Raw genomic sequence first — 12,078 nt, forward strand, 5'->3', positions numbered from 1 at the left:
AGGAAACTCGCTGATAATCTTGGGTTCGGCCAGTAATTGCTAATATGAATCGATCTTGTTTTTGGTCGCTTTTGACATAGTAATAATACGAGGGGACGAGACAAAGGAGCCAATATGATATCCATGTAAAAATCGTGAGAATGTACACGATCATCCATCTACACTTGAACTCAAATTCAAAGGTGACTGAAGCTCAACGACAGATTCAGCCAGCCGTTCCCAAAAATTTCGCTTCGGCAGCAAATCTAATACATGCACAGCTTAACCTAAGTAGAATGGAAACATCTCTCTTTTTTTTTTCTCCTCTCTTTCAAGACACAATCATCAGGCAGACGTGAGTGGATGCTGGAGCTACCTGAGACCTGGGCGCATGAGCAGCTCGTCGAACGACGCATTCTGCTCCAGATCCAAACTGTCCATGTTCACCGATGGAGACGTCTTGGACATGAGCTGCTGAATGGTGGAGGGCAGCTCAGGGCCTCCTCGCTCGATGGCAATGGCGTCCTGGATCTCCTTGAGCACCTCCGATATGGACGGCCTCATCAACCCCTTGGGCTTCACGCACATCGTTGCCACCTCCGCAATCTTCCATACTGACTGCAGGTCATATCCTGCGTCCAAGGACTGATCAATGATGCCATGGATATCTCCACTCTCCATGTGCGACCTAGCCTGCCAATTCGAGATATGGATGATTCAGTATCAGGGAAAGACTTTTCATCTATCATAAGATCTAGTAAACCATTATCTAAAAAAATAAGATCTAGTAAACATCATGCATGGCAGGACTTCTTACCCATTCAACAATGTTACGGCAGTGGAGCCCAAAGTTGTCATTTGAGATTGGCTCATGGCCTGAGATTAGCTCGAGTAAAATGACACCAAAACTATACATATCACTCTTCTCTGTCAGTTGCTGCGAGACATAGTACCTAAGCACACGGCAAATGGTGAGTTTGGGGATCACTTGGCATCAGATGTTACAAAGGTATTTAGCACTTCAATTTTCAACGCCATGATAACAAAAATAGACTTTGTAGGTTTCAGTAAAGAAGGCCTTACTCTGGGTCCAGATACCCAACTGTTCCTCGAACTATACTTGATACATGAGACCCATCGACAACAGGTTTTGACAAGCCAAAGTCTGCAACTTTTGCTCTCATGTTCTTGTCAAGGAGAATGTTACTGCTCTTGAGGTCTCTGTGGATGATAGTTGGGGAGCATCCTGTGTGGAGATACTCTATTCCTGATATTTTTAGTTGTTTCATGGAAATGGAGGACTTCAGAATATTTGGAATGCAGATTGGTAGAGGTACCAGAGGAAAACTTTACACACAAAGCAAGGGAGGAAGATAAACCTTTTGCAGCATCTTCTGCTATCTCAAGACGCTTGACCCAGCTGGTTATTTTCACATCAGCAGGGCCTCCTGTCAAAGGAAGATAAAATTCACATCAATCCAGCTCAATGCTGAAGAATCATGCACGGATTAGACATGTAGAGAGAACAGCAATGAAGCCACATTTTATGTTTACCATAGAAACTTCTGAAATATTGAAAAAATCGTGGAAATCCTAAGATTCTAAAATATAAATGCACATAGAACGTTTGCTTATAAAAGAGTCTACACCAACAGTGTGACGCTGTTTCTGCAATTTACCATCAGTTGGAAGGGGCTTACCACGAAGGTGCTCTTTTAATGTCCCGTTATGCATGAATTCATACACAAGTATATTTTTCCCATCTTGCTGGCTGTAACCAAGGAAGCTCACCAGGTTTCTATGATGAATTCTTGAAAGCAATGTTACCTGAAACGTACGTATCAGATACTAAGCAACACATCACAGTAACCATCCAAAGAAAACGTATACAAATTGCGTTTTCCACTAGACCTTGACAAAAGGATACATGAGGAATGTTTAGATAGAGGGTGAGGGTCCATAGGATGCCCCACACAGAAAATGTTCATTATCTTGGACTAAAAAATAAATTGAGGTTATGTGCTAGACAACATGGTCACATCCCATTAGTAAGTCTATCAATTAAGGAGGAAAATGGATGTGACTCAGAATATATCTGGCTTTAGCTTCTGCGGCAAGGTTTAAGTCTACCAACCAGTCCTAAGAAGCAGCTACCACAATTTTCATTTATGTCTTTAATACTTCAAGTGGAAACTAAATTAGGGTAGAAAAGAAACAGACCTCATTCAGGAATTCTCGGATGCCCTGATAGGAATCATTTGTAAGAAGTTTGACTGCAATTTCTCTCCCATCTGTAAGCTTACCATAGTATACTATGCCAAAACCTCCTGAACCAATTCTTCTATCAAATTTGTCAGTAGCATCTTCAATTTCGGACAGTGTAAATCTGTGTGCTGATTCTGTGGCCACTTCACTGAAAAACGAACCTAGTTTTTTTGCTGGTGCCGCAATAACAACATTTTCTGGAGATACAAAGTAATTACTACATTACCATACACCATAACAGATATGTCCAATGAGCTAAAGAATACTCACCGTCTGATGATTTCTTCTTTCCCTTGCATGTAAACAGGTAGCATCCAATAGCAGCAACAAGAACTAAAATGGCCCCAACCACAACACATACAATAATTACAATAGTGTGGCCAATGTTGCTGTGTCCCATGTGAAGGTCACTGTTTCCTGAGAAGCTGCAGAAAGGTAACAGATCAGAACAAAGAAGGCAATCCTATGCACATACTAGCTACTTGATTTACATGTGGAAATACATTGTCACTGAAGGTACATGAAATTTGTTTTAATTCACACTGGACCTCATAGGCGCAACAGCATACACTGATTATATCAAATGATTAAGCTAGATGTTCAAATAAAAGCTACACATACTTGAAAATAATGCTCTTTTTGAAAAGCGCTTGTGGGACCTCTCCAGACAGCTTATTGTTCTGAATATACCTGTAAAGGCCTGAATCAGTAAAGGTATTTTCGTTTCCATACTGTGAATAAAGCATTTGTATGAAAATGAGACAAAATCTGTAGCATAAATTCATATTGAAGATCATAAGAAAAGAATAACATATTTATTGAACTTGCAATATACATAGCATGGGAGCGGAAAGAAGAAGAGCACAAAAGAGTAGAACTTACAACTCTTTCAGGTTAGGTAGTTCTCCCAAAGAAGGTGGTAATGCACCGGTTAATTGATTGTTCTCAAGGTGACTGCAGTGCAGAGAAAAGCGCCATTAGTGCTAAGTTAGAAGGATACAATTTCTAGGATATACTATGGAAATAATGGAAAGCTCACATATATTGTAGATCACGGCACCCAGTGAAATCAGGAATTTGACCAGAAAATGAGTTACCATCAAGCTTTCTGAATTTGCAGAAACAAGTTATCAGAAAACTGCCAACAATCAAGAAGGGAGAGTAGAGAATAAAACTATTCTGATCTTACAGTTCGACCAGCCCAGATAGCTTTGTTAATTCCACAGGAATACTCCCTGTAATGTTCTTCCCTGATAATGTGCTGCGAGAAATGATCCTTAGATCTCAAATACTTCAAATATTGAGCATAAATACTGAAAACAAAGGCAGATTGACACGATCATCATACATTGAAAATATTCTGGGTGCTGCCTCTGAACTGCATTGCACCCAAGACCATGACGCTGGTAAGCAAGGATCACCACCCTCTTGTGCCCAATCTGCTTGAGGATATCGTGAGACCAAGCTGGCCATGATGTTCGCTGTCAATATTACCAGGAAACCAAATTAGAACAGAATAGAATATTTTTCATTTCTTGTACATCACATATACAGAAAGACAATTGCTGACCATCTTGAGATCCCATAGCAATCTGTACATATTTGTAGATCTCCATGGCATTCAAGATAGGTCCCTCTGATGAATCATTAGTCTTCTTGAATCCAAAAGAAAAAACAAATGGAAGAGGAACATTTGTGTAGCCTGGTTCATACAATCGATACTTTCCCTGGGCATTCTCCTCTACATCAACAGTTGGTTTACTGAAATCTGGCTTGCCTGGAATGACCAACTTAAATTTCCTAGTTTGATTTGGGGCCAAATCCTCAATTTCTGCAAAATATGAAACCGCCCAAGCATTCCCTGGGAAATCTTCCAAATCAATCCGGTAGGTCAAGGATCCATCTTTGCCAACCACTGCAGTTTGCATGACCCTTTGAGGTGGTTGTTCGTTGGTACTGACGAATATGGGCTTTGTAGTTGATATTCTCTGTGTCCCTGGAGCAACATCGACAAGGTAATTTGCTCGCCTGACTAAATCGGACTCCCATATTCTATCAAATGGGTCATCAGGGTACCTGAGCAATTAAAAGAAGAAGGAAGAAAAAACACTTTTCTTAAGCTAGATATTGGCAAGGGAAGTATGAATAGGTAGCGCATATGTACCTGACTGATGCATTGCTTTCTGCACCAAAATTGATCCTTGCAGAGAGTCTAAGGAAGAACTGTTTTTCATCAGTGGTGTAGTAGAGGGAACCATTAAATTGGCGAAGCTCGAGAGTAGAAATGAAGGGCTGTCCGGTGCTGGCATTAGAGAGGCAAACGCTGAGTGTTGGAGCAGCAGCCAGGATAATCGCCTCCTGAACTACTGGGGTGGTGGCATCATCAACGACAACAGTGGTCCATGGGGTTGCTCCAAGGGAGAGATCAAACTTTGGGTAGACATTGCTGTTGTCGAAGTTGCCATAGAGAAAGGTGGCCCTAACAAGGTAGCGAGTTCTGTTCCTGACGTTCATGGTGTAGCAATACTTCCTGTTGTCCGCGGGGAAATAGCGAACGGTTGCGTATTGGTGCTGCAAGACTTGATTTTGGACCAAGAGGTTTGCTTTCTGTCCACCGGACACAAACTTGGCATCGGAAGTCCACTGGATCCCAATGCCATCCGTGTAATCATCGTCTCCGCCGCAATCCAAGCTGATGAAACCTGCATCAAACAAGGAAATTAGCCATCGGCTGCAGGTCCAGTGAATATATGGTTCCATCTACCAAGAAGAATCTGAAGAAAAAAAAAGATTCACCAGGCTGGGCAGTGGAGAACGAGCAGAGGAGGAGGAGGAGAAGAGCTGCCGTAGCAGTGGCGGCGGCGGAAGCGAACGGCATCTCCGTCACTCTCTCCGGCCAGTCTCCGTGTAGTAGAGATGGGATGGATTAGCTTAGGCTGAACTGAAGCCTGAATGAATCAATCCATCCGGTCGTTGCTTGGAAACAAAACAAGAAGGAATTTGGTACTAGTATTTGGTAGAGAGAGAAAGAGAGAGAGAGATGGACAAGGGAAGTTAAGTGAGGTAAACAAGATGCAGCAAACACCTTGTATTTGTTCGATCTGGAAGGAGAGGAGAGGTGAGGAAAGGAGAAGGAGAAGGAGAAGAAGACAGGAAGGGTCCCACTCCCAGCTCGCCTGCTAATCTCTGCTGCTTGCTTGCTAGTCGAAAGCAGGAGAGAAAAGCAAAGCAAGCATGAAATGGAAAGGCGAGAAGAAAGAAAAGGTCCAGCTATCTGCTTCTTGCCTTTTTGCTTTGCTGAGCGCTCAGAGTGGAGTGGCCCGCTCAGCTAGTGCAGTGCAATGCAATGCAATGGACCACCTCAGCCTCAGCCTCAGTGCTAGCGTGTCACTACTGGAGTTACTTCTCCTTACGGAGTAACTCAATCATTAATTATACATTTGCTACTTAAGAACAGACAAAGTAAGGGGCTGTTTGGGACAAGGGGCTAAAGTTTAGCGTTTTGCGCTTTGTCCCATTAGATATTTGGACATTTATTATAAATAGTAAACGTAGACTATTAATAAAATTCATCTATAATCTTGGACTAATTTGCGAGATGAATCTATTGAGCCTAATTAATTCATGATTAGGCTAAGTGATGCTACAGTAAACATACTCTAATTATGGATTAATTAGACTTAAAAAATCATCTCGTGGATTAACACTCATTTATGAAATTAGTTTTTTATTAGTCTATGTTTAATACTTTAAATTAGTGTTCCAACATCCTATGTGATATGGTGCTAAAAAGTTTAACCCCATCTAGACACCCCTTAATTAGCTTAGCTTCCAAGCTCACACTTAATAAAAAAGGACATCTCAGTCTCAGTATAATACTACTCTCAAGTCCAACAGTCCACGGCCACGAGGACGCCTGCCTACTACCTCTCTTTCATGTTCTACTATTCCACCACCAGTTTCTACAACTACTGTACAACAACATTCTAACAAACTGCAACTTTAAAAGTTTAATGCTAACATCACTCCACTTTGTCTGTTTCTTAAAATAATTTATAGTTTATAAATTGTTCAACCTACGAGGCTCAATTTCATACTGTATGATTGTCTTACCACTGCCTCCTGTTTTAATCACGTTCGGTGACTGTTTTATCACTGACTAGTTTTAGATATATGATATACTGGCTTTTTTTTCAATATATTTTACTAGTTATCTCCTACACAAATATTTTTGTAAATAGACAAACATAAGGCATGTTTAAAGTTCTTTCGATGACAGATGCAATGACACTCTTTTATGTTACAGTATCTTCTACTTTGCAATGGCAATATTATAGTAAATTTAAATCTAACTATATACTTTAAAAGTATATTAAATATTGTTAGGGATATGATTTAAATTATAATCTATATAATATATTTAGGTTATATTATTAGATTCCTAGTATGACTCATAGTCTTTTTCTTGTAGGACTTATAGAGTTTTATAATAAGACATAGTATTTTTCTCTTATGACTCCTAGATTTTCCTTTATATATATTTTTTCTAAGTTGCATGGAAAGGATGCGATGACCTGTCGTGTGCTCTTTGCATTGTAATCATCTGCTCATAGTGGTTATTGCTGGTAGGCGCCCGTGGTTTTTCCCGTAAGAGTTTTTCACGTTAAATCCGTGTCTCACTTATGCATCAATTTTCCTAACAAATATTTTATTTGAAACTTCGGTAAGATATATTACCAATTCATCTATTTTAATATGATATATTATACATAAATCTAATGCAGTGTTATATATTTTGGTTTTAGTTTTATTCCTACAAAAATTTTACTACACATACTATCAACGTAATATAAAAAATTAGATCCGTTAGATCCAACGGATGACTCATAGTCATTGAAGGGTACCTTGAAAAATCCTTTATTTATTTGACTAAGTAATTATATAAAAACTGTATCAAAGTTAAACCGGGAGGGGTAACATTTTTTATATTTTTTGATTCAACAGTAGCTACCAAGTATTTAAATGGGTGCCATAAATCCAACCAATAATTAATAAACATTCCTATAGCCAACTAAATTGTAATATACCAGGAGAAAAATAAGCAACCGCAAGCTCTAACTTTAATTAAAGAAGACCTATAGTCATCAAAAGTTATATCCAATATACTTCTTATGTACTAAAATAACTTTAATTTTCACCCATACCACACATACCAATTCAAAAGCAAAAAGAATAGAATAGTCATTCACTTTATTAAATCACAATACATTCATCCTCCATGTTATCAGTTACTAATGCATTTATTTTCTACTTTCGCGAACACAGATACAATAGTGACTAAAAATAAACATATTATGGGACGAAGAGGATATAATAAAAATACGATCTTATATTTGGATGGAGATGGTACCTTTTTGGGTTTGAAGGATATCCAAAGAAAACGATACAAAATAAACACTATCTACAAGTTTGGTTCAAATCATTATTAACCTTGGGACAAAAATACATGAATAACCTTCAGCCTGAACAAACATGAGTATTAGCCATCAGCAAGTTTTTCATAAGTATAACCCCCTTAGGCCGAAAAAAAATGCCCCTTCACCTTTGATCCATAATTTCATTAGCATTAACCTTGCGCCTAAAACGCCTGACTACAAGCTGTGGCATAATTCTACACGAATATTATTCTTTAGCCTAAAATACACCTTTGACAAAAAAAAATGACTATTAACCTCTGGTCCAAAGCTTCGTGAGTATTAACATTGGGTTAAAAACACATAAATATATGCATTTGGCCCAAAATTTAATGAGAATTAACCTAGCTAGGCTTAGAAACATGTGAATATCGAAACACACTTTTGCCCAAATTCCATGATCATTAACCTAACAAAAAGGCAATTAATCGATTTACCTTACGATGAAAAAACAAATTCATGTACTTTGGCTAAAACATTTAATGGTTTCATTTTGTGCCGAAAAACACATGGATATTAACCTTTGATAAACAATTTCATAAGCATGCACCCTAGTAAAAAAATTAAACGATTAATAGCCCACAACCCAAAGTTGCTCAATTATAAACCTTGGGCCAAAATATACATGAATGTTAACTTTTACACCAATATACATGAGCTATGCCTTGGGTCTAAAATTTTATCGATATTAACTTTGGTCTTATTAGCCTTTGGTCAGACTATACATGTGTTAGTCCTTGGCGCAAAAACACATGAGTGTAAAAAAAAAAAAAGGAGAACACCCTTGGGTCCAAGAATATTCCAAAATTCATGATTATTAACCATGGTACAAAACATAGATGACTTTTAAACTTTGGCCTAAAAACAATTGAGCATTAATCTTTGTCTCAAACTTTCACAAGTACTAATATTGGGTTAAAAACACATCAATATAAACTCACCACACAAAATTTCATTTAATGAGTACTAATCTTGGCACAAACATATGAAAACCAACCTTTTGCTCAATATTTCATGACTGAGACTGGGGCCAAAAAAATACATATACTCGAGTGAAGATTCTATAATATGTGTGAAGATTCAAGGAGCACAATAACTAAACCATAAACATAGCCTGTTCATGAGAAATTGTACCTTGTTTCCGTAAAGTCAGGGCCTAGAAAGAGCCAAAAATAAATGTTTATTTTAAAGATATAAATTTTGCCTTACGAGATGGATTTTCACTTTTACTTCCATGCATAAGGCTAGTCGGAAGAAAGGATTATAAATTTTCACTTTTACTTCCATACATAAGGCTAGTCAGAAGAAAGCATTATAAATTTATAAGTAACCTCATGGGTTCTAGCACGTGGCACGTAGGTCCAAGACTTACTAAACCACATCATCAACCAATTTAACTTGGTACTATAACAAAATAAAAAAAATACTTATCCCAGGTGTCTACAGTTTGTATAAATATGACATAATTTTACTTGTAATTATACTACTCGTAACTACAGTGGATAAAGAATAATTGGTTAAAAGTGTGATTTTATAAACTCCGTGACCATAATATGTGTGGTTTATGTACCATGTACCAAAAATCGTATGATTTCGTGAAACTTAGTCCATAATATATGTGACTTTATGATGTTTACTCAAATTTTAATTAAAAACATCAGTAACTCTACAATTTTCTGTGTCTAGAGGATTTGTTGCTGCATCTAATCAATGAAAGCAAAAGGCTCGCATTAGGCTATAATTTGGTTGAACCATACGAGAGAATGCAAAGGTATATGCATGGATGCGGACATGCGGTAGAGTGTGAGACCGGGCGGGGCACGAAAGATTGCTTAATTTTAGCCTTTTCCAGAGCCAGAGGACCCAGATGCATGGATGATGCAGCTAAAAAGCTCGACTGCACGCACCAAGAGGTTGACCAAACTACCAATTATTAAAGTTCCCAAAGAACAAATAAGGGAATATGAGAGCATGCTAACCCAGCTGCCACACTATCAATTATTCAAGTTCCCAAATAACGAAAAAGGGGAATAAGAGCATGCTAGCCTAGTTGCTCCACTCCACTCTAGTTCCATAGTTAATAAGACGAGCGTTAAATTTTTATTTTTTTTATGACTATTAATAACTTTAAACTATTTACCTTGAACACTAGGACAATATATATATATATATATAGATGAATCTTAAAAATGTAATTTAATAAAATTAAGTATGTATTTATTTATATATTATAATACAAAATTATAGTCATAGATAGGTTTTGGAAATCATGTTGTTATCCAAAACAATAGAAATTATTAAACAAGAGGAAGTATATGTACGCATGCAACACAGTTATTAGTCATCTATGTTGCAGCTGCTTCAACAAAATTATAATAACAATAATTCATATGCATATCTGTTTGTGCGTAAAAAAGAGATAATGCATAAATAATAGATAAGTCTGTGTGTTTGCTATGTGACGTGGTGATGGGTAGTGCCTCCATGTGGGTGGCTTGGGCGGCATTAAAACCTAACCACCACTATTATCTGTTCCATCTTTCCGCTACCCTTGTCGCCGTGAGAGTGAGCCTCGTGCCAGGTGGAGAGTTAGGACAATAACATTGGGCAAATGTATAATCTGTAGGAGGAGTGCGCTTGGACCTGGTGTGGGGGTGAAGGGTTGTGCATGGGTGTTAGTTGTGGCCAGGTTGGTACAACAGAGCGCCACAGAAGGTAGTCGGGACAATGGCATAAGGGCAGGGTGGTGGGTGGAGGACACCTTGATGGAGTGGTGGATCCTCTAGGCTTATCGATAGAGTAAGGGTTCTTCCTAGCCATTGATGATGTAGTCAGTAACCTATTGTGGCTACGATGGTGACAGGCACAACTAGGCGCCATAGAAATGCTAGATCAGGTGCGTAGGAGTGGTTGGTGGCTGGGATGACGGGGATCTCACATTATGTAAGGTGATGCAGATGGCGGCAAAGTTCACCTTTTGGTTAGGTTTTCGTCTTCATTTACCTCTCCATATCCGGCAATAGCCTAGATCTATGTGCATGTAGGGGTGGTAATGGGTATAACTGTTTTGCTAATAAAATTTAAGGGGTGTGTCTAAAATAGGATGAGCAAAAATTTTATAAATTTTTGAGCTAAAATTTTTAAAGGTTGAATAGGGTTATGAAAGGACCCAAGGGCCTTGGCCCATTACTATCTTGAGCTACACAACAACCAAATCCGGGTACTGCGACAACATCCAATTGACATCGGTGATGTCTATGGACGCCACACACCTTATTAGAGATGATTCTTTGTGTCTCAAGGGCGACTTTTAGGGTGAAAATCCATTTCATGATGTCTAGGATAGTGACGATGACATCCTAAGTGTCATGATTTTTTTGGAGGTGCCTTTGCTAGATCGACTATAATGGTTATGCCAATGACAAGATCTAGTCGAAGACCTTTTTATGGTCTAATTACTCTCTGACATTATCTTCTGTTTGGTTGACAATAGTCGTTAGTGGTAATGTGACCAGAATTTGATCGGTTGATCGACCGCTGATTTGGATATCATGTTTTCTGGTCAAGGACTACATGCAGTTACAAGTTATTGGAGAAACAATGGTTATACACTTTGTCATGAACTATAGGAAGTGTTATCATGTCTTTATGGTAGTATTATAAGTAATTTGTTTTTTTAAAAGAAAGCTATTATTTTGCAATTTGCAATCAATTGACTTGCAATTTATGAAATAATTGCTTGTAGCCTTTTAATACAATATAAACGGTGGCAGATCTAGGGTAGGCCCGGGATCACCCAAACAAAACCTAACGTAGGGCATATATGTATGTGAAATAGGTAAAAATTAACTCCAATAAAGGGGAAAAACTCCCTTAATAATATGTGATGGCGATTTTTTGATTAATTTTAAACATGTATTTTATTTTTGTTATGGTACATTTATGGTATTTAAACAAAATTATACAAGTTGAATAACTTAAACTTAAAATCATAGATACGCTACGGGCGATGAACATAATGTAAAATTTTAAAAAATAAAGCAGTGAGCTGCCAAATCTTAAAGCTGCAATTTAATTTGTTAAAGAATGGAAGAGTAGTAGTCCGATTGTATATGTATAAAAGTATGATGAGGTTTAAGGAAAGACAATATGAGTGTAAATTTATAATTGGTACTAATACGGCCTTAGGAATAGTACTCGTAGGTTAGTTCCAATGTCGATCATGGTCACAATGATGATGGCAACACAGGACGTAGATAGGCTTGGAAGCTAAGGTAAGCAGATGATCCAACAATCCAATGAATGAATGAAATAAAAGGAGGCAATGATCATAGGCATTTTCGCTTTTATTAATGATGGG

The 12,078-nt window shown here is 38.0% G+C and overlaps 1 protein-coding gene across 1 annotated transcript; it reads right to left on the reverse strand.

Annotated features, from left to right (window-relative positions):
• Positions 1–52: 52 nt before the first annotated feature.
• On the reverse strand, positions 53–5,464 carry LOC102704208 (probable LRR receptor-like serine/threonine-protein kinase At1g67720). Its single transcript, XM_040529786.1, has 15 exons — positions 5,041–5,464; positions 4,409–4,946; positions 3,815–4,320; positions 3,593–3,725; positions 3,434–3,505; positions 3,284–3,352; positions 3,127–3,198; positions 2,866–2,934; positions 2,515–2,669; positions 2,200–2,441; positions 1,680–1,806; positions 1,359–1,427; positions 1,063–1,246; positions 797–932; positions 53–672 (listed from the first exon to the last, which is right to left on the reverse strand). Exons 1-15 carry the CDS (start codon positions 5,120–5,122, stop codon positions 352–354), a joined length of 2,775 nt encoding a protein of 924 aa, XP_040385720.1. The 5' UTR covers positions 5,123–5,464; the 3' UTR covers positions 53–351.
• Between the last annotated feature and the right edge of the window lie 6,614 nt (positions 5,465–12,078).

The sequence above is a fragment of the Oryza brachyantha genome, chromosome 12 (assembly GCF_000231095.2).
Source record: "Oryza brachyantha chromosome 12, ObraRS2, whole genome shotgun sequence".
Lineage (NCBI taxonomy): Eukaryota > Viridiplantae > Streptophyta > Magnoliopsida > Poales > Poaceae > Oryza > Oryza brachyantha.

What these genes read in the sequence shown, in the direction of transcription:
- LOC102704208 (XM_040529786.1), bottom strand. Translation starts at nt 5,122, where the DNA reads ATGCCGTTCGCTTCCGCCGCCGCCACTGCTACGGCAGCTCTTCTCCTC. An exon ending in TGCCGTGATCTACAATATAT is followed by an intron (nt 3,199 to 3,283) that starts GTGAGCTTTCCA and finishes TCTGCACTGCAG; the next exon opens with TCACCTTGAGAACAATCAAT. An exon ending in ATTAAAAGAGCACCTTCGTG is followed by an intron (nt 1,428 to 1,679) that starts GTAAGCCCCTTC and finishes TTCCTTTGACAG; the next exon opens with GAGGCCCTGCTGATGTGAAA.